The sequence below is a fragment of the Sturnus vulgaris genome, chromosome 8, assembly GCF_052056855.1.
Source record: "Sturnus vulgaris isolate bStuVul1 chromosome 8, bStuVul1.hap1, whole genome shotgun sequence".
Lineage (NCBI taxonomy): Eukaryota > Metazoa > Chordata > Aves > Passeriformes > Sturnidae > Sturnus > Sturnus vulgaris.
The window spans coordinates 24,494,983-24,521,938 of record NC_142250.1 but is presented as its reverse complement, the minus strand read 5'-3'; the positions used below and the strand labels follow the sequence as shown (position 1 = coordinate 24,521,938).

General features: G+C 47.0%; 1 protein-coding gene across 2 annotated transcripts; it reads right to left on the bottom strand.

Annotated features, from left to right (window-relative positions):
• Positions 1–1,390: 1,390 nt before the first annotated feature.
• On the bottom strand, positions 1,391–26,956 carry ARHGAP19 (Rho GTPase activating protein 19). Of its 2 annotated transcripts, none has more exons than XM_088169221.1 (12): positions 26,899–26,956; positions 14,442–14,707; positions 10,415–10,495; positions 9,860–10,069; positions 9,069–9,295; positions 8,462–8,548; positions 7,467–7,532; positions 6,538–6,726; positions 5,747–5,845; positions 5,061–5,153; positions 4,547–4,615; positions 1,391–4,071 (listed from the first exon to the last, which is right to left on the bottom strand). In XM_088169221.1, exons 1-12 carry the CDS (start codon positions 26,931–26,933, stop codon positions 4,015–4,017), a joined length of 1,479 nt encoding a protein of 492 aa, XP_088025347.1. In that variant the 5' UTR covers positions 26,934–26,956; the 3' UTR covers positions 1,391–4,014. The 2 variants fall into 2 exon arrangements, with proteins under 2 accessions (XP_088025347.1, XP_088025348.1); XM_088169222.1 differs by lacking the exon at positions 26,899–26,956 and adding an exon at positions 17,507–17,641.

Here is a 26,956-nt window from a genome sequence, read left to right as displayed (position 1 = left end):
AATTTATTCACTCCATGAAAAAATATTAGTTAATCCAAGCCAATGAGATTGTAAAGCCTGATAACTGGTCTGGCTGATGCCAATATCTATTGCTAGCAGTAGTCATGTTTTTTGTCTACACTGTTGCCCTAGGCAGTGAGATGCAGCAGCAACATGACAGCTCCCAGCCACACATGATAATTTAAGAGAGAAAATATCTTATTTCAACTCCAAACCAGGGCAGAGCAGTTTAAAAAAAAAACCAAGACAACTTGCAAAAATTTATTTAGATAGCAGTGACACTCTGAAGAACTTATTTGCAAGTCTGTGCTGTGCAATTTGAGATAAAATCTGTTTAATGAAATGAAGGTGAGCCCTGCTTGTTTGCTTTGTAATGCCACTGCTGTGCATACATACCAACAGGCCAAAGCAAACACAGAGACGAGGGATCCCCCTTTAAATATATACCTTCACTCAGTGCTGGGTCCCAGTGGCTGCTGCCCTTTCACTTGCAGTCAAACATTGCTTGGATTGTTGCTTCAGAAGCCAAAACCTACGCAGTTTTTAAATTATGTAAGCCAGATAAAGCTGTCACTTTGAATCACAGCTTATCAGGGGAGCAATATTTGGATTTTCAGTATTGAAGATATCTGTTGTGAGTTTTTGCATTCCTTTGTTCAACATGTTCAAGAAGAGAAATGTCTCTCTAGACTCTCATGCCCACTTTGAAGTGCACAGAGGCCCGTTGCCTCCCGCTCCCTGAGCTCCAGGGAGATGGGGCTCACCATTCCCATGACACCCAACTGCAGCCACGGAGGACAAGGGGCTCGCTTGGGGCTCAGCCTGCAGGAAGGCAGCACGGCTTTCAAACACGCTGCTCCTTCTCCTGCTTGTTTTTGAATTGCATGGCAAGGATGTTAATGAGTGTCTGAGCTATGGCAGGCAAGCCCAGGGCATTTCAAACGTGGAAGAACTTCACAGAGAAATAATCTGCATAAAATCTGAGACGCCGTTATTAAGAAGGAGGAAAAGAAAATGCAAGCAGAAAGCATCCTCTTTCGGCAGCCAAGAGTGGCAAGAGAAGAATGGCCCTACAGAGAAAAATGTATTCATTTGATCCATTATTTATATAAAGTGTTCTTTGTAAACCCGATTTCCCATCACCCTGGATGACAGCAGGGAAAGACAGCCTGACTGAGCACCCTGTATCATGCAAGTATCCCAGAGGCTTTCCAGCCCTAGTGCCATGGGAGGCCAGTGCCATCCCTGCAGGTGGGCAGCACCTCACCAAGCACTCCCACACTTAAGAGTAGTAGCTCTGGGTTTCTAAGCAGACATTTCCTTCTTTTTTTAGATGGATTGGAGTCCTTATTGTCCCAATGAAATTGCTTAAGCCACCAAGCAAAACCACTAAAAATAAAAGCATTTAATGTGGTGTTTTCACATGAACATACAGAAAGGCAACAGTCTGCAACAGTACTGACATAGCATATATAAATAAGGACAAAGATTAAAAATACTTTGGAAATGATAGACTCTGGGAACAGTTAGCGGCTGCTCTGTGAAGAAGAATCCTTATGAGTCATTGCACAGGGAAGACAAACAAGACACATCCAAGCATGACTAAAACTCTCCCGTGCCTGGGAGACAGTGTGAATGCATTGGGACTGCAACAGCCACGGTCCTAGGGGTGGAATCTGGAACCACCGTCCACAGCATAGCGAGCCCAGCACCATAGACTAAAGTCCAGGCACTGAACCCCTCCTGGGACTGCCCTGTCTGGAGACGGCACCCACCCCCTTAGCAGGTAAGGCATGCAGAAGGCCTGGCCAATGCCCCATAGGTAACTTAGAGCTGAACAAATCTCAGCTGTGCCAGAAGCCAGACAGAGCCCCTGAACTAGAGCCATCAGTAAGGGGGGCCAGTGGAGAGCTACACTAGTCTCATCTACATGGGAGCAGTGTATTTAGTTTTAGGTACAAGACTGCCTTGCCAAGCAGTCACCCATCCAGAGAGATAGGAGATGCCAAGTAGGGAAAATGGGGAGAGGAGAGGTGAACAAATGCTTCACCCAGAAATTGCCCCCCAATGCAAGTAAGAGCAGAGCTAGCAGGAGCAGACCCAGGTCTCCTTGTGCTGCCACTTGACCTTTGTCTGTGCCTCATCTCTGCTCAGAGGCAAAGCTGAGATTCCCAAGTCTCTGCTAACAGCAGGCTACAGGGACAGGGCAGAAGCGCAGTCAGAAAAACACGGTGCCCTTCGGAGAAAAGCACACAGACAGCTTCAGCCTCTGGAGGAAATGATTACAGACATATCCAAAAAGCACATGCTACTACCGCAGCAAACAGCCTCTGCCCTTCCTCACAGCATCATCATCGGTTTGGTCCCTGAAGAACCAGAGCTCTTTCTTTGCTGTTACAGAGGCTCCTAACACCAGCAACTCCCAACTCACACATCTACACTCCCCCTACCCCCTATATTTTCAAGGCTCCAACTTGGGGTCAGACTGGGGACAAGCATCCCTGATAAAGTAGCAAAAACCATCCTTTGTACAGAGCAGCACAAAGATTTCTCTCTTAAAAAGAAAATTCACAATTAAAAAAAAGTGACAAATTCCAGCTAAGCTGCACAGGGCTGCAATGCCCTGTTCTGACAGCTCCAGCCAGTCAGACTGAACTCCCTGTTCATATCCCAATATTCACACCTCCTGCCACCAGTTGTTTCAGAAAGCTGTCAAGAGCAGAGCTCTAACTCCTGCTGGCTGCTGGTTCTTAAAGATTAGAAGACAAATATAATTGGATTCCAGAGATTATTTGCTTTGCTGAGAAGGGCTAAGAAGTGTTTAGATGGTCCCCCAGCTGATTAAATCTTTATTTCACAGTAGTGACCCTGTGCGTATCCTACCTCAGAGTGTTTGCAGACAGGTTCTTGGCAAGACTGGCACTTCGGCTTAACGAGACTGCTGACATTGGCCAGCTGTGATTGGGGTTTATCCTGTATCTAGAAGGTTTCATCTAATTTCTGCAGCTCAGACCAAAGAGCTGAACCCAGCTTCAGCCCTTTCCCTCAGTTTAATGATTAATCAGCCAGTTGCCTTACCAGCCATCCAGGTATCCTGAGCCAAAGCCTTTGGCACCATTTGCAGCAGATCATAAAGGGATGGAGCCCTCTCTCACCTCTCTTTCACACACAGCCACAAGACTGCCTGCCCCAGGCACCCTAACTTCCAAAGACTAGGGTGTTCTGCCCCAGACAGCCTTCGCCAGCCTCCTGCTCTCATCAGCTTAAGCCTCCCTGGGTAAACACAAAGCCAAGACACTCCCTGTTCAGAACTGTGCCACTGAAACATGAAGGCAGTGAGCATGGGCTGTCTCTAACTCAAGCTAAAATACAGGGATGAGTTTTATTGGGGAAGCTGCTTTCCCCGGCCCTACTTGAAAAGATGGCATCCAGAGCATCTCCTTCCAGGCCCACCCCATGCTCTGTACCGTTTGTGTGCTTCAGCCCTTTGGAAACAGCAGAGCAAAACAGAGCCAAGAAGAAGCAGAGAAGGGCATGTCTCCAGAGGAGAACTGGAGGCAAGCTTAGATGTCAGGATGTGGGTAAGGGTTACAGCCCATCATTCTCACTGCTAACAGGAGGGGAAGCAAAAACAAGCCAACGTGTTAAAAACTCAGAGCAGAAAAGCAAAAAAATACAGCCTAGCAACATTACAGAGAAAGCTGGGCATGCACACAGGGCCCTGCAAAGAACAGGGCTCTCCTTGTAAGCAAGCACTCCAGCTCTTCCCAGAGCCAGCAGGTCAGACATGCTGCACAAGTTTTGGTTAGATAGTGGTTTGCCCCATAGTAGAATGAAGTATAGTTTATATACAGAAAGAAACAAATCCCTGCAATCCTTGCAAAGGTCCAGTTTCATGAGTGCTGCTGTGTTGCTGAGGGTTCCGTGAGCAGCACTCCCCTCTCAGTGCAGCACATTTTCTATTCACAGCTTGTGAGGCTGGGCAATCCCCACCCATGCATTGGTGCGAGGCATTCAGAGGGATGATGAATCCTTGGAAAGCAGGCGGGCTCGCATGCGTCTGCAGGATCCCTGTAGCAGATAATGAGAGCAGTTGAATGCCTGAGACACAGAATATCATTCAAAAAAAGATTGACATTGTCCCCCTGCAAGGACCCTTCCCTGGTGTCAGCCTCTCACACTTTTTGCTAAAGTTCTAGATGAGGCAGTGAGCAGATAGGAACAAACACAGAAGTCGGTCTTGGGCTGCACCACCCTCTTGTCCCACTGCCACCTCGACAGGCTGTTAGCACTACCCTGTGCTGCCAGCTTCCCTCTGCTTCCTGCAACAGTCAGCCTGCCACCTTACAGGCAGAAGGGCTGTAAGACCCTTCAGGGTCTGGCTTCCAGCATGTCACCTGCCTGCAGCTCAGCATGGAGCAGACTGCTACGAGCTGGGGCACCACAGCTGTCATAGAGCCTTGAGTGTGTGCTGTCACCTTGGCAGGTTTCAGCACACCAGGTTCCCTGCAGGAAGAGGAATGGGGGATAAGGGAAAGTATCTCACCTCTTTCTGGCCTTCCAAAGACTTCAGCTTCATCTGGGATATATGAGCTGGAGAGCCACATTTCTGTAACTGGACAAGAAAGGGCAAGGAGTAGAGAGCTGGTGAATGAACTGGCACCCAAAGCCTTCCCTTGGAGCAGCCTGTACCACCCAAATCCACTCTTGGTATGTCTGGGCTAAGGGACAACACTACTGCATACAGGCAACAGCCTTTGTACAACCTGTGGAGGAGGATGAGAGAGAGGGAAGGGGGCACAAGGCAATGCAGAACACAGCCAGAGAGACAAGACTGGAGTAGAGGCCCAGTGCTGTCATCCCTGCTCCGATGCTGCCCTTGCCATCTGCTCTGCTCTCCTTAGAGCAGCTTTTTAGGACCTTATTTTATCGTACAGAAGAAACTTGGAATCCTTCTCTTGGGCAGAGAACAGCTCCCCAGGGATCACTGAAGTTGCACTCAAACTCCCCTCACACACTTCCCCACCAGCAGCTTCAGTGGTGCTGGGAGCAGGTCTTACCAGTTGGATGTTCTCTTTGCTGACCCGCACAGGCTCTGGTGTGGTATCCCTGCTCTTCCTCTCTAGGATAACTGGAGTTCCCAAAACTTTTCGCTGTTGTAAGAAGAAAGGGCTGTTGGCTAGTGCTTAGAGTGCAAAGTGAAAAAGAAAGGGAAGGAGCAGGATGCGTTGCTGGTAAGCACTTGAATGCTGGGAAAGAAAAAAAGGAAGCCAAGCTGGGACAAAGATTGCAAAGCAGAGCCACCTGAAATACCACACCACTAGGATGAGCCTGTCTGATTGTAAAGGGTTTGAGAGATGACCTGAGGCCTGGCCAGGAGCCCAGCCTGTCAGAAGCAGGTACATGCTGCTGTAGAACAGCCCATAATGTGCTAAAACCCATGCTAACATGCTAGACTACGTGACCAGCTCCCTGTCAATCCTCATCTCATCTCAGGAAGCAATCAATTCTCCAGAAAGATGCATAGATCCTACAGCCATGTGTTTCAAGACAATTACACTTTACACTAACAAGGCTTATTGTCACTGTGCTGTCTTTTCTGCCCCAGTGGATCTGTGGTGTTTGGCAGGCAATACTTTGAGGAGTCCCTACCCTTTGAGGGTCTCATTCAAGGCAGGGCAAGACAGAAGCAAAAAGCAACATCAGAAATTCACAGTGGAGAGCAAGGGTCAGAGGCTGCTTTTACCTTAATGAGGCCACTGAAGGAGCGCGAGCGGGTGCGTCGCGGTGCTGGGGATGTGGGCACATCAGAGCCAGGAGTCAGAACTGCTGGGTGCTTATTAAACTAGGAGGAAACATGAGGGCAATATGTTAGCACAGTTATACCTGTCCCTTACTGCTGTGTGCTGCTCTACCTGCTGTCCCAGAGCTCAGTATCTCTCTTTCACCCCCTAAAACGGAGGTGCAGCTCAGAACTGCAGGAGGAAGAAAGCAGAGGAAGGCCACACCTTCCACCCAGGATTACAGGGAGTTTGGGTGCAAAGGTGTTTTGTGCTGGCTACCAAATTAACCAAAACCAACAGATGTTGGGAGCAGAAAGAAGGCTGGGCTGGGCAGCAGCTGGAGGCTGACAGCCACAAGTGGTGCTGACCATATTGACCAGTCTGTCTGGTGCAGCAAGTTGTCTGAGACCAAGAGGAGACCAGTTTGTCCACTCTCTGCAGGCAATAGGGGAAGAAACTTCTCCATTTCTGAGGGAGGAAGCTCAACAAGGCCATGATCAGGACTGGGAAACTGCTTGCTAGCAAGTCCCTAGCTTGAAAAACAAAGCTCAAAAGCGCTGCTTGGTACAGCAACATCCAGGACACCTCCTCCTCCTCTCTTCTCTTCTTACAGCTCTGCCCCTTACACAGCCCAGAGCCCACTTTCCCCAGACTGCCCAGGATTAGGAACAGCTCTCAAGAAGGCCCTGTCTTTAGCCCTGTGCCCAAGATTGTGCTGACAAGCACCCCAAGATATCTTTCCTCCCCACACTACCTGCCGGATAAGCTTCTTCTTCTTTGCAGAGTCAGGCATATTGTGGACGTGCTGGAAGAGCTCCTTCAGTGCCTCCTCCGTGCGCTGCTGGGTCTCCTCCTGATGGCAAGAGTCCAGCCGGCTTCGCTTCTGAGACTTGAGGGGCTGCAGCTCCTTGGAGCCTGAAGACGTCAGCAAATCCAGGTCGTCCTGGGAAAGTGGAGACAGGAGTTGCTTGCCATGCTTTAATCCCAATGAGCCACCCATCTAAGCCAGGCTAGGAACAGTCTCGTGAGCTGCCTCAACCCCAGTGAATGCACAGGGCTGTGTTCTCCCTAACCTTCTGCAGCAGCACTGCATCAGCAGGCCCTGTGCCAGGAAGAGGTGACAGCAATAAAAAGGTGACCCCATTGCTTCTTCCCTCCCCTCTCAGATGTAAGCTGCAGAAGCCCTTCCAGGCTTGAGAAGGGTCAGTGCAGCTCCTTGCCATGCATCTTCCCCCTTCTGCAGATATATGAAGCAGGGAAGCATTGCTTTCATTGCTGGCAAGACAAAAATGTTGTCCCAGTGGCAGCAAGTAGCCTTTATCTCAGCACTTCTGCCAAGCATCCTGGCCATGGCAGCAGGCATGTCTGTCTGTTTGGAGGGCACCGCCCTGTGAAGGAGCAGGTGCTGCATGTACTGGGCACAGGGAGCAGGTTTGCTGCTAAACAGAACCTTGTAGCTTTCTTTCCCTGTGCTTTTGATTAACAGATGCTTCAACTCTGTCCAATTTCCCTAATGCAGCAGCCTGCATTACCACACCATATGCTTCTCTTGCTCCTGCCCTCTGACAGATCCTCTTTAATGACTTGGTTTGTTTTCAGCTTCTATCAGTCCCAAAGATCCCTTCATAGCATCACAGCTTCTGCCCTTTCATGGAGGGCAGGCACTGCATTTGCTGGCCTTACCTTGGATGTGTGGGCTCTGGATCCCAGATAGTGTAGCCTGGCACACTCCCGTATGTACACCGGAGCCTGTGATGATGAGCAGAGAACAGGCCAAATGTATGTTTAATATCTTTGGCCTTGGGGCAACAGTGGCTCCAGCAAGAGCTGCTTTTCAACCACACAACACAAGCCACTTGTATCAAGACTCAGCCATTTTGGGCAAACAAAGCCATGGATTTTCATGTCCCCGATGCAATCTCTGTTCACAGTATCCTTTACATGCAGATATTCAGCACAAGTGGAACTCAGAGTAGGGAAAAGTTCCTGTGGAACCCTGCTCTAAATAACTGCGCCAGCTCTGAGCTGGCCAAACTGGGGCCTGACAAAGAAGGTAGAAGGAGAACTCTCCACGGGAGGACTCTGCAGCGAGCAGATGCCTCCAGTGAACCAGGAAGGCCCTGAGAAGTCAAGAGACTGTCTGTTGTAGAAACATTTCCTTGGAGGAACAGTTGAAAGCCTCACACTCCTGACTGTCCTACCACAGCACCCTGCTCAGAGCTGGACAGTGCCTGTAACAACAGTGGGCTGATGACCATTTGCAGAAAAATTCACAACAAAACAACCCACTGCATCAGGTATTCTGCTCTTGGCAGCACTCAGGCAGGATAAACTCCTTCCATTTCCTTATCCTGGTGGAACCCGAGTGTAGCTCGGTGTGTACCTGCCCTCGGGAGCCAGGTTTGCTGCCGGGCAGCAGGTGCTGGTGTCCAGCAGAGGGGAGTGTTACACTGCACCGTGCTGCTGACCTGCCCTGGCAAAGCCACCTCCAGGGCTGCCTGCCAGCAAAGACCTCCTCCCTAGTCACTATAGGAACAGTTTCTTGTACAAAGTCTCCTTCTCCTACCACAGAAGAGAGCTCACAGAATATACACTCAACATGTGGGATCTGTCTGGACAAGGGGCATTTAGTCTCCTGGTGATGGAGGCAGGAGAGCAAGATGCCAAAGCACACTTACCTTGAAGAGCTTCTGAGAATGTTTGATCATGAAGGTCACTCCATTGTTCAGTTTTGTGATATTTTCCTGAAGATCATTTGCTGTCACCTGGCAAGGGGACACAGCCAAAGGCACATAGATTAGAAGGGGAGGAGAAGGGGTCTCTTCTGGGGCACAGACACACACAGTGCCACAGCAGGAGCTCTACTATGACATGACAAGCAGGCAGGGCTTATAGCATGCCAACAGCAGAGCTCACAGAGCCAAAGTTGCTCTGAGAGAAGAATCACATAGCAGTGGTGGCCAAGCAGCTCACCAGCAGCATAAGAAACCTTGAAGAAAGATCTGCAAGGTTTTCCTGGAGCTGACATTCTAAGAAGAAGCATGATTGTGCTATGCTTTCAATTTTACTGAAAAAGAAGATGCATAAGTTGCAAATGAGACCCATGGCAGGTCTGGGCTGAACACTGGAACTGAGTCCTGCCAGAAGGCTCCCACTTCTCCATCACAGCCTCCAACCCTCACATCATTGTGTCAGTACTTAATCTTTCATCTTGGTTTTTCCCCTACCAAGCCCTTGCTTTTTACCTTGCAATATCCCACCCACAGACACTGAGGCATTGCTCACATTTCTGGGCCATAGGATGTGGGGTGCAAACATGAGGGCAAGGTTGTGGGCAGACATCTTGTTCTTGTCCTGCTTCTTGGCAGTCTGGTAGAGCAAGTCCAGCAGCAGTTTGAGCAGACTGCGGTTGGGAGCGGGAAGGATCAAAAACAGCAGCTGGAGGGCTTCAATTTGGCGCTCTTTGTCTGGAGTGCTGGTCTTATTCCCCTTCTCATCAAACAGCGTCAAGTCTGCCAAATCACAAGGCAGAACATGAAGGACATACATTACCTTCCCTCAGAGCAGTCTGTTGCAACCGCTTATCCTTTCCTCTTCATATGCAGATCTCCTCCAAACCCCTGCACAGTTCTCGGCCCTCCATCTCTCTTCCCCCCAGCTCCCAAGCTCCCCACTTGATGTGTAAATCTATGCTACTCCTCCCACAGAACAACAGAGCTGCTAAGAGCTGTGATGGCTTGAAGGCAAGATGGAGGAAGTTCACATAAGGTAGTTCAATAACAGTTATTAAATACATAGAAACCACAACTTGCTCAGAACCCTGGACATAAAACAGATGGAGACCCAGGCTAACACTGTGGGCTTTGCCACTGTGGTATCTGAGAGAAGAATGATCTAGGCAGACTTGGTCTGATTCGTTAACCAGTTTTAGGCTTCCTATCACCAGGCTGAGGTGGCAGGAAGATTCCTTCTTATGCTGCCTTTTAGGAATGCATTCACAGCCTAGTGTGCTTTCTAGGAGGCCAGTTCCATCACTGCCTCTTGCTACCCATCACTGCCTCTTGCTGCCCACTCACCTGCAATTTTGAGGTGGGCATGGAAGTGCTTGTGCGTCAGCAGAGGCTCTGGTAATTCACCCAGGAACATCTTAAGTAGGGTGGCCACATCATTGGAATGAAACTCCCCAGAGTCCAGGTCAATATCTGTACCACTGTTCAGAGCATCCTTTAGGATCTGTTGCCTGATGCTGTTGCCTGGCACTCGAAACAAGCCTTCTGCTCTTAGATCTGCTCAGCAGAGGGGAGAAAAAAGGGCATTGAATAATCAGAGGCTGATTTCCCACCTTTTTACTAAAGCAGTTCCCTCCTCTTTCCAGAGCTTGACAGCAAACCTCAGGGAACTGCATTCAGAAACATGACTTCAAGCTGTCTCCTATCAGTACAGAAAGTCCTTTTACAGAGGGAAATAGACCAACTTATCTGCTAGGCAATTCTGGGGAACAGTTGCCCAGTGCAGTCCCAAACTCCTGCTGCTGGAGTGCTCATAGCTTGTCACTCTGTATGCACCAGAGACCTGATGTGGGCCAGACAGATATCCACTGGGATAGGAAGACAGCAAACAGAGCCACTTACTTTTGTGCAGATACTCGATTAGCTGGGAAACCTGTGCAATGCCTTCTTCTGTCAGTGGTGAGCCAAACACCACCCCTTTCTCTGCAGAGCAGAAGACAACGTGTTCAGACAGCTCAGAACCCAAGAGCCACAGAAATTAATGCTCCCCAAAGAACAGGATTTCAACATGCAAAGACCGGTGCCCCAAAATGTTAAGGGTGAAGGTCACAAAGACCCTCACAGATGTGAGATATCACAAACACTCTAAAATAAGTCACTTCATCTCACCATGCTGTACTCACATGGGCTTCATCATCCTGCTTCTTACCTCACTTTAATTACAGCTTTTATCAGCTAAAGCAAATATTCTCTAGCCCTTGAAGAAAAAACAATACCAGAACAGACGCTTCAGTTTAAAATGGCATAGAATATGCAAACCTAGACTTTATGAAAAGAGCAAAGTGGGAAAAGCAGATGTAAGAACCTGGACAGACCTGGTGCCTGACACATTGGCACACTCCACACCGTGAGAGAAACATCCGGATTAATCCTCACTGTGGCTTAACATGAAGTGGAACAGAAAGAAGAGCTGCAGCTTTGAGTTTATGGGAGAGGCAAATAAGCACTACCAGGGAGAGCAGACATGATCTGACTGGCTTCCTTTTCAGGCATGGGTAAAACATGGAATTTCCTCATCTCAGTGAATCTCTCTTCCATGTTAGCTGCCCTGGTCTGAGTAAAGTATGAAAGCTAAAGAAGGCAGAAGGAGAGTAGCAAAGCAATAAGCTGGGCTCCTCTCACTCTTGGAGTCTGTTCCCATCTTATGGGATTGAGATTGGGCATAAGTTCCCAGCTCCAGAACTCCAGTAAGTAACACAGACTGTAGTCCCAAAAGATGGTAGCAACTGAACTGAAAGGAAGGGGATTCCTGCAGGGAAGGAAACATTAGATGAGAAGTCCATTTAACTGAAGGGCGTTTGTTGAACCAATGTAGAATACTTTTCTTGTCCACACAGGAACTTCCCAGGTGAGACAGTGATTATCCAGAAGGACAGTGTTTTCTAATAAATGCAGTCTTGCTACTGAATGGATTTTTCTGTCAAATACACACAGCCAGTATGATCTGTCCCTCAGAAAGTGGAGACAACTCCCAGAGACTTCACTGGCAGCAACCAGAACTCTGGGCACCACACTTCCTCCCTCAGATGCATATAGGTTTGGACTGGAGACAAGATACTGGATAGACTGTATCACAACATGCTGACTGGGACTGAGAACTGGAACCAGGTACAGAGCTGGTTTGTCCTGCCCTTGCACTTAGGCTTCAAAGAGACAACAGATATAAGAAAAGAATATTCTTCCCTTCTCCATGACCAGACCGCCAGGAACATGGGTCACTTCTGAGGGCAGGCTGGACATTTGCACTATTTGCACTGAAGGTTTCTCTCCTTACTGCTACAACTGATAGTCCAGCAATCCAAGCAATGCATGGGCTGGTCTGATAAAAGTTATCTCCCCCACAAGCTCTCTTGCTTTTTTTTTTTTTCCCCTCATATCTCATTTTGATTTTACTTGCTTTTGGTCTCTTGTACTACAGATCTTACTGCTCTTGGTACTGATGCTCACAGCATGTGGGAGAGACCTGGTTAACCCTATGCACTTCTCTAGCAGCCATCCTGTGTAACTAAATTTATTCCTCCTGAAGAATGTTCTGCTTTCTTCTAGGACTTCTGAAATACATGGTAAGCCACCAGGAACTCCAGCCTCCTGTTAAATCAAGAACTTTCTGACCTCACTCTGATAAAGCACATGCTTCAGTCTTGCAAGAGAAAGGAAGGCAATGTGAGCTCTTGATCCACACGAAAGATCTGAAAGCTTTGAGTGCAAAGGGAGAGAACGATCGGCAAAAGATTCTTGTCCTTGAAGAAATCTAAACTCATTAGACTTTCAACAGATAGAATCAACAGTGGCCAGGAATAGAAGAGGAAAATACATCTTCTTGAGACATGCAGGGCCTGACAAATTCGATTTAGTTTTGAAGTCAGAAGCTAGTATCTGAATGAGAATTTGATTCTCAAAGAAACTTGAAAGACGTGGCTGGAGAATGGATGCTGCATTACAAAGGCTTAGATGTTATTGTACGATTGCTTCTGAAACTAAGCAGCAGCAAAAGATTGAGTTTCCTGATGCTCAAAGAAGTTGTAAGTATTTGCAGTTTGATCAGCTCTGAGCTCCATGGTCCTTGGCCTCTGGATTTGAAAAAAATAAAACTTGTTTGTTCTAGCTGGTCTATAAGATGAAGAAAAACAAATGATGGCTCCAAGATGAAACACAGAGTACATGAAACTGATTTTCTCTGTAGGCACAAACTTCTTTTTCTCAGAGTTTGGCCAAGGAGTTCACAGACAGTGCCTGTCAATGCTGGGAGACACTGCTGTTGCAGCCTGGGAGTGCAGCCAGCAGACTTGGAAACATCTGCTAGCTGTAGTGACACACGGCCATGGTGACATCTGAATGGGGGAAGGCAGAGCTCTTGGGGAAGAGAGCTAGCAGGAGACGTCAGGTCTGATAAGAGCAGTGCTCCAACAGAGTACAGATAATTTAATAAAAAAATTGAGCTGGAGAAGGCTCACTAGACCCTGCTGGAAGGTTTTGACAAGAATATGGGGGGTCCATACACACTAAGAAAACACTTTCAATTTGGTTACTCACTCACTCACTTCTGTTTGTCAAGTGGCAAGCGCTTGAATTTAACGTGTCCTGCTACACTTTGGGAAGAGGCAGAAGCAATAACAGGTATGAGAACAGTCTAACTGCAGTTTAGGGACAGCATGAAGACCTGTTATCAAGGAGCAGCAAAGTAAGTAATGGCAATATTAAGTAATTCTCATCTAAGGATGCTAAAAGACTTGAAGTGTTTTATTTTCCTAGGGTGAATGTATGCACCAGGACTCTTGCCAGGTCTGACAGAAGTGGAGGGCTAAAGATGCCACCACAAAATTCTCCCTCACCAGAGGGGCTGCAAAGCTTGTCTTTATGAAACACAGTGAAGGAATAGGCTTGGTAGAATCAGAAACATCTAGAGAAATTATATAATGGTTGAAGACAGAAAAAAGCTGTAGTGAAACTATGCCATAGCAATAGATCCCTTGTCTGAGATACTCACAATAGCAGAACTGCTCAAAGGAAGGGGAAAACTTATCAGAAGTGTTCAACCTCAGGCTGCCAACATCTTAAGGCAGCTCACAGCTTCTCTGCCAGCAGCCAGCCAGTCTAAGCTGGCAAACCAGAGCTGAGGAGGAATGTGAGGGGCCCAGATGGAGGCTGCTTCTGTCTAGATGAGTGAGAAGGTTTAACTGAACTTATCAGGAGAACCAGGCTCCCCCTTGAGTGTAGGCAAAGGTGGGAGAAGACACACACACATCTAGAACACCCTTTTAGTTTCAACAGAGTGGTAAATGCCAGACGTTGAAGAGGAAAGGATCTGAACACAACCACACTCCAAAGAAGACTTCTGTGAAGGGCCTGGGGCTAAAGTTTCACAACCAAAATAGCTGAACTTGAGAAAAGATAAGAATAGTCAGTTTAGCAGAAGAAAACTCCGGTGGAATGCTCGTCTAAGAGAGAAAGAGAGATATGTCACCTCCCAGAGTTGAAACTGGGCTTCATCAGTCAGCTGGCAAAGCTTTGTCACTGACTCACTGGATTGGGATCAGGATCAGAGCAGCACTGGCATTTGGATGGAAGATGCTTACAGATTTCTGAGCTGCACAGTGGGCAGCTGACCCACCGAAGCCAGCCTGACATACACCACAGCAATAATCCCAGAAGAAGGGTGTTCTCAAAGTGCAGGGCATTTCCAGGACCACTTTCCTGGCCTGTTTTGCTCCTTTCTAACAGTGGCATCCCCAGAGATTATGAAACCATAGTATTAAGCATTCCACACGAGTTCAAAACTAGGGGTTGAAAGTTTTGTAAACTAAGTGTAACAAATGATGACAGCATCACTCTAAAGGTGGGTGCCAGACTTCATGCCATCCATACTCACCCTTGCGCTTCAGAGACATCAGAGAACGGAAAAATCCAGAGGCTGTGCTGTTTGCCCCAGGCAGCTTTGGGTCCTCCTCTCCCATTAGCTGGGCCAGCTCTGCCCCAGGCAAATCAATGAGCCTGGTAATGTTGCTGACAACCAGCTCAGTGAACACCTCTGGTTTTTCATGGCGCAGCTTTTCCACAAAGAAGTCAGGATTGAAGATGATCGGATGGCGGCGGAGTGAGGAGTCATTGCAGATGACAAAATTGCAGATGGCATCACTGAAAAAAGGGAAAGAGGAAAAAAAAATACACTAACTCCTCATCACTTTGGTTTGTACAGCCAGCTGGTCTGCCCCGAAGGAGACATCTGCTGACATGGGAGTTACCAGTCTACACCAACAGCACTGTCTGATTTCGGTGAATGTTCAGCACAGTTACATTTCCCTATGGAGCAAAATAATTTCTGGACTGTTTGTACAACACAGCCTAAGACTAGCACTCCACAGCGTGATGGTGGCATAGGCAACACATGCCAACACCCAATGAAAACTTTCACTATATCTGCATCTCTACTACTTGTTTCACTGTATCTACATCCTATTAGCTCTGGCAGAAATGACACCCAATATTTTACACTAACTTGTTGCTTTAAGTCATAAGTTTGGTTTTATCTCCCTTCCTCCCTAGAAATTCACTCCCAGTGGCCCAAAAGTCTGAAAAGCAGTGCAAATTTTTTCATGGCCAGCTTACACTCACCAGTTCTCATCACCATTCCATCATACCTACCTTTCTATCAACAAATATAGTTCCTATTCCTGGGACTTTGTTTTTAAGGTCATAAATGTGCAACAACACTGAACCCTCAGTTTTGCTGAAAGTGTGGTCAAATGCTCCCAGGTGACGAACCCTTTGGTTACTGCTCTGTGCCAGCTCCACACTCTGAGTCTGGAGCAAGTGAGAACTCATTGTCATGAGCCATGCAAGATCAATCCTTGAGGAACCTCTCCTAACTTCTCACCTACATCATTCCTTTTCAGCTCATCCAGTTCTCTTTGTCATCCCTTCATGCCCTTTATCTGTCCTCCCTGCTCTCTACTTACATCTGCTTTCTTCATTTCATAGCTTCTCATGTGGCTTGGGAAAAGGGATGCACCCGAGGTGCTGCTCTGATAAGAGTTATCTCGAACAGGTACATAACCCTACCAGAGGATAGGTACATGTACCATGTTGAAAATCTAATCAAAGAGTTATCAAAGAGATATCTTATGTTAATCAGCACTCTTAATGCTCATACTTTTATCCCAATTTCCATCTGCCTTTAGGTCTTCTATTACCATCTTCCCATCACTGCTTTAAACATTTTCATGTTTCTTAAGTCAAGCCCACAGGCTAGAATTGCCCAGCTTGCTTCTCCTGCCACTCTTTTACCTAAAGGTGGGAATTAGTGTCATTATTCTCCAGTCATGAGCAACTGTCCTGATTTCATACTCAGCTATAAAGGGACAGCCTGGCTCTGGGAATGGGTGTGCCAGTTCTTCCAGGGCTCTCAGAGGAGGATCCTTACCCACTCAGCTTGCACATACTGTGTGTCTTCACCCTGTGACGTTCTCCAATCCTTTAATCATTCTTTAGCTCTTATATAATACTTTCCACTCTTTCTACATCCATCCTGAGAGTTCTCACTGGACACCATTTTCCAAGAGCAGCTGTCAAGTGCACAGTTAATAGAGATGCTGTGCTTATGTACCAGGGGTCACGTCAGTTCCTTAGATGCAGATGTGGGGCAGCAAGTGCTCTGCTGAACACCCCCAAGCCCATAAGGGCTTTCCCTTCAAAACAGGCTTTTCTACAGAAGACTGGAGCACCTTGATCTTCGTCTGCTCACTGCTGAAGGGTGGAGACCACGCCATTGTGTTCAGACCATGCTGGGCATTCCTGCTCACTGCTCAACACAGCTGCCACCAAAAGTGTTTGCAGCCCACTGAACCTCATATTCACTGGCTCAAGAAACAGAACACTCCACTGCTAGTTCAGACACCTCAACAACTTCCTGTTCTGATGCAAACTGACAGTAGCTCATGACAGGAAGACATCAAAGCACATACTGGCAAGTCACCTGAACTCCAGCCCACCTCCATGCAGTATCTGTGAACCCAACAGTTCTCTGAGCTACTGCTGTATGCTTTTGACCTGAAACACTATATCCAGGATTTCCAGGATGCGTGATCAGAATAACAGAACAGAAGCTGGGACTCAGGCTCCACAAGAAGAAAGATACTTGCTGAAACAAGAGGAAATGAGGCTCTCAGCAACTCCTGCATCGTGAGAATCCATACCAAACCCCCTCCCTTTTACACTGCTCTCCATGGATGCCAAAGACGCCTTCAAGAGGATGGAGAGGAAGAAGGTCTGCAAGGCAGACTGCAAGGCAATCTGCCAGGTCATCTAAAATTTTAGAAAGCTCTAAAAGGCTCCCAGCTGCCTGTCTCAGTGGCCTAGCAAGCACACTGCTGATTCCAAATGGGGGCCATATTTTGCTGAGCACCTCTCAGTCTGTTTTTCGGCAGTTTGTTATCTGCAATAAATCAAGACCAAAATGCAACAATTCGGTATCAGCTGCCAAAAAGCAACTGCCAATTGATCTGATCATATTCGCATTTCATTGCATAGGGCTACAATGCACAAACAAGTGCCAGCTCTGCCCATAATGTGGAGCAAGCCCTTTGCCTGAAATCCATGACAACTCATTCTGTGGCAATACAGATCCTGAGAAGGGTTAATAGCAAGTGTATAGGCCCACTGACCCTGCCTGCAATGATCCGTGCACTGTTATTCACTCACTAGCAGTTTTGTTTCCCCACAGAGAAGATATGCAAATACTTTGCAGCAGTTACATCAAGCATCACAGATTATCTCTTCCCTCTGACAATTAGATATCTAGATTCACAAAAAGAAAATTAAACAATTTTGTCAACTAGCACTGACTGATATGACTTCTCTGCACAGCCTGTGTTACAAGTTGCACAAAGTCCAACAACATTTAATGCAAAAATAAATAGAAAAAAGTAAATTTCTTACATGAGTGCTGAGAGCTTTTGAAGAGGCATTAGGAAGCAGAGACAGGGAAAAGAACTTGCTCCTTGTTTCCAGTAACAAAAGAAACCTGCCTGTCCCAGCACAGCCTATGCAAATTCCACGCATGCTACGAGACACAAGGGCGCATTATTGGGTCTGAAAGGCCCCCTTGGCACACACTGGGCATCAGCCTTCACACAGGGACAAAACAGAAAAGAAAAGCTGGACAAATTGATTCATGTCTCTTGCCAAAGGCTGCGTAGCTGGAGTTTAACTGCAAATAATTCCTACATAGAAACCAGGGTTTTGAATTAGGACCAGCGTGGTATTAAGTGCTTTCCACCTGTATCCAAGAGGAATCCACAAAATAGTTCCAAGTCTACCCTGTGTTTACCATGAGTAAAGCCATGCAAACACATTCCCAACAGCATCCAAGCACAACTGATGTTACAGCACTGGCAGGACAATAGCCAAGTTCCTTAACTGCACAACCCCATGCCCAGAAACCTTACTAGAAACACTCTCCATGCCTGCCTTTGACACTTTCAGATCCTTTCAAAGACAAAGCACGTAAATCTGCCCCTCAGAGCTGGAATCAGCACCTGGCCATTGCTCCTTGCTACCATTACTGTGCCACCATGTGCCGTTCATCCACTTCAGGATTCCTGCTCCACGTTTCTCTGGATTCCCATCCAGTCTCCCTGCCTGCTGCAGCTGGGACCAGCCTTGTATACGCTTATTGTGATATGGCACTTCAATGAGCTACTTAATTTTGAAAGGTCACTTTATTAGCAGCTCTTCCTTGCACAGAAAATTTGCTTTTGTATCATTATTGCTAATCAAAATGGAAATGTGAAGCAAACCCCTATTTCTGAGCAAAGATAAAGCCCCCACTGGCTTTACACACAATAACCCTGCCAATCCTCACTGCTGCACACACCATAACCTTCAGAAAGAGCCATGTGCCCCATCTGCTGTTTTCATGTTAAAAAAGAGAGATGGATGTACTCTACCTACACTCACAGTTTATATAACAGCAGCAAAGGGGAGACAAACATGTATTCATGGAGTTTATTGCCTTTTTTTTTCCTTGCTTGCAATTACAGATTTATATTTTCTATATGCTGTGATCTCAGATTACTTTATGACACGTCAAAAGACAATAAAATAAAGGAATAAATAGCTTCCTCTCCAGTCTCATGAATATAATCAAATCCCAATGAATAATAAAACCTTGTTCTAATAGGGTTGTGATTAAGACAGCAGATTAAAAAAAATGGGTCCTATATTGTGCTGAGATTCTTGCCATTCTAGTATCCTTCAGAGGCAAAGCCTGTGATCCCAGCCAAGTCACAAAGAAAGCTGTCTGTCACACACAACGTTTTTGCTTCAGGCATGACAGCCCCATCATTTCATGGGGAGTGGATGGTGCAGGAGGTCAAAATCATGATGGATCAATTAATCCCTAAGGTAACTAGATCCAGGCCAGGGAAATGCCTTGGAAACTAGGACAAAAATGAGACTTTAACTGCCAAAACCTGGTGATCAAACCTGTGGTGCAAGAACTCTGCAAGCAGGCAGATTACTTCACGTGGCAGCAAGCTTGCATTTAGATAGGTGAGATGGAGCTGGTTTAGTGGCTTTCACAGATTTGATATTGTTCTAAGTCCATACGTGTGGTAGAAGAAAGGTTCAAGAAACATGAAATAGAGCATAAGGAGAACAAAGGCAAAAAAGAAAGAAAAGGAAGAGGTGTCTTTGGGGCAAGGCATCAGGTGTGTTTGTCTAGCTGGGAAAGCAGATACACTGAAAGCTAAAGATTTCAGAGGAGCCTGATGTATCTAATTCAGTGGGCAAAATCCATCTCCAGTGCCATTTTGCACACTTTGTACACTTTGTCATCTCTAAGGCCCTATGCTTCAGACACACCACAGTAGAGAAGTTTTACCATATAGGAGTAAAAGGATTAAAGAGCTTTTGAAAATAAGGCAGATAATAGAAGAAAATCTCCCTCTATAATAACAAAATCTTTAGATTGTAAGAAAGAGCCAGGCTGCTACCAAATACTAAGAGCAGAGTGATAAGCAGGCAGTGCTGAAGAACACAAAACATGAACAATTCTCTGCCTGACTAAGCACAAAGGGACATAGGACAGATGCACAGAGGCTCGGATTTCCCCAGGGAGGGAGAAGTACCATTGTTTCCTATGTTGTGCCAGAGTAAGGAATCAATTAATGAGGATGTCTGAAGACAGTATTTCCAGAGCCAGATAGGAGCCATCCCAGATTTTGCAGAGAGATGAAAGAACCATAGTGGAATTATATGGAATCATTTTAAGTACAAAAGGACTAGAAGACAAATTATTTCCTAGATTAAAAAAGAACAAAAAAATAAAAGTAATCTAATGGGAATGGATTGCAGAGACTTTAGAAGTGACTTCACAGTTAAAGTTGCTCTGAGGGCTGTACTTCAGACTGACATTCTTGTAAGATGGTGTAACAAAGATCACATTCAGGCCTCAGACTTGGCACCCTAACTCTTCATAGGATGACTGATAAGCCTCTGAAAAATGTCAAGAAAAACACACAGTAATTTTTTGCCCAGGGTTATACTCATAAGGTCTTCAGGGGCAGAGTCCTTTTGTGATGAGTGCACAGTGCACAGCACAGTGGGTGCCAGTCCTTGCCTACTGTCTCTAGCTTTGACACAAGTAAGCCTTATGAGATAACACTGCCTTTTTAATTTTTGCTTTGCTTTCTTCACATTTAAATAGCTTACATAGAGTGATTCAGCCTTTTGGCTATGAGAACCAGATAATAATATACAATTTAAACAGCAAGGAGCTGGCTAAGAAAGCTGCTGTTATGTGATGGTGGCCTGTGCTCAACAATCTGGAACGAATCCAACTCCTGGCAACCTTTTGGAAACCAGGTATATTGGTTATCCATGTCATTCCTATCATCTATGAATTCAAATTCTGTGCCAATAAAGGACTCAGAGTAGATCTTGGCAACATTGGCTACACATCTGTGATGTGAACCTGGAGGAGATGGACCTATCTGAAAAGATAAAAGCGTTCAGAGGGGTGGGGGTCTGTGCTTTGGAAGAAAATGAAAATGCAATATATTACCGGCATCAAAGAAAAAAACAATAACAAGACAGCTTGATATATGTGAAACATCAAGAAATTTGCATTTCAGCATGAAATTTCTCAAGTTTGACCTGAGTGAATTCCTTGTGATATTTTTAATAATAGCCACTGGAATATTTTAAAGTCAATCAAGCAGTACTTCAATCAGACATCACAACATCAGAGCATCCAGATGCCTTCTAGTGCTAGGAGGGAAAGAACCAAGGGGTGCCTTAGAGAGGAACTGCACGTTCACAGCGTTGCTCCTCATCAAGTCTTCTTCCCAGCACCACCACCCAGGTCCGAGTGGTCCCACACTCTGTGATGGCCCAGCTGACTACCCACGACCCTGTTAAAAATGTAGAAAGGCAACCAGCACCAGAAATCCAGTAATTTTACATTAAAGATCTGCAAGATCATATGTCTGCCTTAAGATTAGATTAACACAGTCAAACAGTGTTAAATAGGAATGCTGCTCTGATTCTCATGACTGTCAATGCATTTGTGTCTCTATTTTAATATAAACTCCTACTGGGAGCAGCAATAGAAGAGGAGCCTTAGATCCAATCCCGATTTCACTGAAACCAGCACCAAAACTGAATCTTTTTAGATGGCAGCAGCTGCCTCTTCTCGTTACTGATCTGCTCACTTTTATCACTGTGGCATTGGGAACCTCGGTCACAGCTGGGGGCTCCGCTGTGCTCCGAGCTGTACAAACAGAACAAAGGCAATACCCTGTCTTTAGAGGGCTGATAGCTAAATCTGAAATGAATGCTGGAGGGACAGAAAAGAGAAGGAATCCCAAGAGAAGAGGCAGCACTATCAGTCAGCATAACTGATATAACTGAACTCTGCCAGCTTTTCTGTAGACACTATTAAAAAGGAGGGCGAGGAAGGACAGGAAAAATAATCAGGTCACACTGCAGACATTTAGAAGAAATCCAGCTTTTGTGCAAGAGGTGACATGGGACTGAGCATAAAGGAGCTGGTTTGAAAGCTATCAGGCAGGGACGGCTGGGACATGGGGCTGAGGAGGCAAGAGCTGAGCTCCATGCACTGGCTGGGAGCTGCTGGTGAGGCAGAGACAAGCCAGCAGTGCCAGGGAGCTGGAGAAGCTTGGCAGCGTCACAGGGTACTCTGAGGCACGTCCAGACTCTCACTGCAGGGTGGGACACAGACTGAGGATGCCCCACAGCCATTTCCCACCAAATATCTGTCTGCCATATCCCCAGTGTGCTGGTGGGTACTTTCCAGTTGCCAATAATGATAGCATTCCCTTGCTCTTCTCATTTTAAAATATATTTACCCTCTTTATTTCCTCATGTTAAGTGTACTGGATGGAAGTCAATAACAGGCATGGCTCAGTCCTACCTATACCTCCTTGGCCTCTAGCAATCCAAAATTGCTGCACACACCTCTGATTGCCACCCTTACTCTTGAAGGTAAGAGTCCTAGGGCATCCTTCAGAGGCAGGATGAAATGGAGTTCAGACCAGCAAAGACACACCATCAAGATGCTTCTCAGTCCAGTAGCTCCAAGCTAATGTCCAGGTCAGAGCAGAACTACCATCTATAAACAGCAGCCCATAACAATCAGGTTTACTTCTGACATGAAAAATCAAGCAATTACACAAAAACAACACAGCAAAGTTAACAAGCTATTGTAGCAACCAGTCTGGAAACTCAGAGCAACCCACCAAGGCAGGATGGATCTTTTCCTCCAGCCCTCCCACAGGATGATACTCAAAATTGGTAGCATCATCTGGTGCCCAGAACACATTTGGGAATTCCATCCCACCATCAATTGGTAGTCTGGTGTTGGAGCAAAGTACTACAATTTGAGTACAGTGTGCTGCAGGACTCACAGGTTTGCTTGACTGCAGTTGCTTTTTCTGGACTGAGAGGATACTGAGACCTGGATCAGGACCCACAACCAGCTCCTCACAGTACTGTTGCTGAGGTTTTGTAGTCACAGCCTGGCAAATACAGAGGATGAAGGTATCCAGGAATCACAGCTCTTGGTTCTATTCACTACACTTCTGTAATTCCACGACGCTCCAGAGGTGCAGTGAACAAGCTGCATCCTTGCATCTGCGTTTTGTATCACAGTGGTTTTTGCAAAGGATGATAGCACATCAAATCCCTCCTCATCAGCAAGCCTCTGCAGACACCACTGAGTATGTCAGAGGCCACATCCCTTGCTCCAGATGTGTAAACTCTTACAAGCTGGAACTGCGATGAGGAACACCTGGATGCATGCCAGCATTTAAATAAGCTGGTGACATCTGGTCAGGGCTGCTGAGGCACACAGATAAACAGAGCAGCACAGCATGCAGCACCAGAGAGACAGAGACTCTCAAAGCAGCCCAATTAACTCACCAAACTGAGCAGTGTGGGGGTCTAGTGCTTTTGAAGGGGATCTGGGCAGGCTAGGCAGTCAAAAACTGGAATACTATACACAGATACCAGAATTTATATGACAATAACCTATAGTGTCACGTTATGTAACTCTGGGGAGATACAGCTTCTCTTCCCATTCTGCCTGACAGTTCATCTCTCGCTAGATCAACTTTGCTTCACTGCAGAGTCCAGGGAACTGTGATATATTTACATGTGCTCTAGGGGCCACTCAAGAGAATGCAGAGTGGTATGTGCGTGAGGAGAGCTCCAGGAACCCCCAAGAGCTTGCGAGGATGTTCCCTAAAAGGTTTCCTGCTCTCCAAGGCATGGAGAGCCACAGCATGCTTGTCTCCTGCTATAAGACAGCTTGCAAGCAGGGCTGTAGGAATGCCCATATACAAGTCCCAAACCATAAAGCTGTGTTTCAACCTTGAGTATGAACTCCAGAAAAACAAGAAGAAAAACTAATGCCATTTCCCCGGAGAAATTCCTGCCTCTGAAAATCAGAGCTGCCACATTACCGCTCAAGAAGAAAGGATGTTTTGGCTGGAGTCCAAATTATTAAAGCTTTATAGGCCAAAAAGCAAACACATTAAAAGTTCCTGTAAGCCAGCTGGCAGGCAATTACTAAGCAGCTTATCACATTCCCTGCTATCTATAGTTTCTGAAAATAAAATTTATGAGGAAACTCTAGATAGCTTAATTGCAATTACCTGGTGTAGAGGTGAGAAAGGCCAGGAGTCAAGGAATGAGGATTTTGCACTTTGGAGCAAAGGGCTCTTGTCAGACAACACGGTAAGTGTGATGCATTACCAGGGTAAGAGGCCAGGGACACACCAGGCCTGTGAAGCTTTGAAAAACTTCAGCCTATTTATCTCACCAAGCAGCCACATTTCCTCCCATTTCTCAGCCCATGCTGACTCCAGGACCCCCTGTGACTTGGGAACTCAGGAACCCATGGTGTCAGTCCCTAGGATCACAGTGCAAGTTTGGACACAGCAGCAGCACAGCAGGACTGTGCCTGAACCCAGCAGAGTGTAGGCCAAGGAAAATGCCTCGGCTCCCTGCTCCTGCCTCCAGCTGCAGGGCAAGTGAAAATGAGATCCTACAGAACGAGCTGGAATATATAACGAACGAGCTGGAATATATAAACTGGAATATATAACGAACGAGCTGGAATATATAAGGCCTCAGCTGTGACCAGGAGCCCAACCCAACATACAGAAGGACAGTATTTCCAAGATGGACTTGACTTCAGTGGAACCATTTGACATTAGCAAACATTTCCATGCTCCCTCATCTCCTTCCCATCTGTTCATGTCACTTACTAAATCAACACACACTGAGGACTTTTGACCTTTAGGACAAGGCATTTGATTTCCCAGCAGTGTCTAGCACTCAGTGCTTCAGTTTCAGCCTGAACTAAATGCCCAGGCACCTTTAAAGGAGCGATAACGAAGCTCTGTGACATTTTCATAGGCATGTAAATGTGCACACAGCAACAAGGCAACGACCAGGCTGGCAAGGAGACTCCGATGCTGCTTTGGGCTATGTGGGAAGCAATGCTCCCCCTTCACACAAGCAGACAATAAACTGAAGTGTAGCAGAACAAGGATCCTGTTGTCAAAGCCCATCCCACCCTGGATGGGAACAGGACAGGGTGTTACATGCAAACATATAAAAATACTGCAAATACAACATGGCCTTGAGTTTGGTTCAGATGCATACCCCACAGGACTTGGACTGAGTATGGGGTCAAAACAAGTCTAGGTCTCAAAGATTCTCATGAGAGAGCTGTAGAAAAGGCAATGTGTGAAAAATTGTCCTGAGCTCCCAGGCTATCTTCAGAGAAAAGTAGCCACGTATTCAGACTTGGCTTTAACTCTGAAACCAACCATTTTTTCCTGCCTGACCCTCACCAAATCACTTTGATTTTTTGCCATCAAGTCATGTTTACAGTGAACATTTTCCTATTTCCAGTAAAACACAGACGGCAACTGTGTCTCCTTTCATAACCTATTTATGATGTAAGCGCTTGATGTCCACTCTATCAAGCCATTTTAGCAAGATGCTTTATGGCTTTTTCTGTTGTGCTCATCCCACCCCTGCCGTATCAAATGGCCGACATGAGTGCCTGGCAAAGCATTTAGTCGCTGCTCGACTTGGACATTAAATGAATTCATTAAACAGACAGATGTTTCTCTTTTGAAACTGAGCTCTCTGGCACACTGCAATCTTCATTCTCAGTTATGAAGAACCAGGCAGAGGTTAGAGAGACCACAAACAGAAGAGAGAGACCCACACAAATCATCTTTTGTCGTGTTCAGTAACATTTGGTAAGGAGTTTAGGACAACCAGCTTTTAATTCCAGTCTTTAAGTCAGCATGCTACAATACCACACACAGAGCAAGCAAGCTTTACTAGCTAACTTGCACTTCTCTCCAGATGAGAGGAAATGGGCAAAAACACAAAAAAAGCAAGCTTTGTGGCCTGTGTGGTGATAGACCAGCAAAGCAAGAGATCGATTTTGTAGTGCTACCTGTGGGTGACAGGCAGTGCTGGAGGAAACTTGTACTTCAGGCTTTGCATTAACATAATCGCTTGGTGGGGGATAAAGAGCGGGGGAATACATCCTAAGGACAACTGCCAACACAGGAAAAAAAAAGAAATCTAGTAATTTAGGCTGATCCAGTTATGTTAAAAATGCTTTATCCAAAAGGGCATTTTTAAAGTATCAGCTGTACTGAGCATACGCATCCCTTTACCAGGTCCAGCATTTTAGACACTCGCTGCCCAAACATGCTGCAATGAGCACCATTTCTTCATCCCGCCTGGCAGGGCAATGCTCTGCCCCAGCCCAGGCACCACAGCAGTGCCCCCAGACAAGCAGAGCAAGTGCCATCGGGATGAGTGCCACTCAGCAGTGAGCAGGATGACACCACTGTGAATCAGGCTGAGTAAGAGGCATCAGCCCTCAACTGCATTTATTTATCCACAAGAATTATCATTCAAAGGATACTGAGTTTGCAGCAACACACCAAACGTATGGTGGGGGGGGAAATACTGCAGCCTTTCAACAGTCATGCGACACGACACTGTTCTAGCGAGGTGCTCATGCAGTCCTTGCAATTTTATTGCAGCGGTTACAGAATGGTGATGCATACAGAAGTATGAGCTAAAGGCAAATTCCGTGAAGCTGACATTGCTTGTGTTTCGAAAGCCAGAATAACGCGTAGAGCGGACAAAGCAGAGGAGAAGGAGGGCTGGATGCAAAGCAAGTCTATATAGTGCCATCACCCTACCAAACCCCGCAACTGCCAAGCGCTCGGCGCCGGCTCTGCGGCTGCAGGAGGAGCGGGCCAGCCCGGCCGCAGCCTGGCGGGGCCCCCGCAGCAGCGGGGCCGGGCGGAGCTGCACGGCAGGCACGGCGCCTTGTCACCCCCCGGGAACACCCCGTGCCCGAGGCGGGCGGCTACGGCGGAAGCCGCTCCCGTTGCAGAGGAGCGGGCGGCGCTTCCCTGCAATGCAGCACCGGGATGCTGCGGGGAGCGCTGCCCCGCTGCACGGCCCGCGGGGACACGGGCACCTACCGCAACCCCTGCGGCGGCTCGGCCGAGTTCCGGAGCCGCCAGAACACTGAGCCTGACAGGTCCGTTAAGGTGCCGGGACACCGGCGGGCGGCGCGGCAGCGGGGACGGCGCGGCTCGAATGGGCAGAGCCGCAATGGGCGGGCCAAAGCACATAGACAGGCGCCTGCCCACCGGCTGGTACGGGGCGCCCGACCCGTTAACCGGCAGTAAGGGGCCAAGGGGAGAGCGCCGGGACGGGGCGAGGGGGTGTCTGGGATCTCGCTATCCCGCTCCTACCTGCTACTGCCGGGCGCTGGTGCTCCCGCCGCCATCTCATACCTGCCGCTCCGCCTGC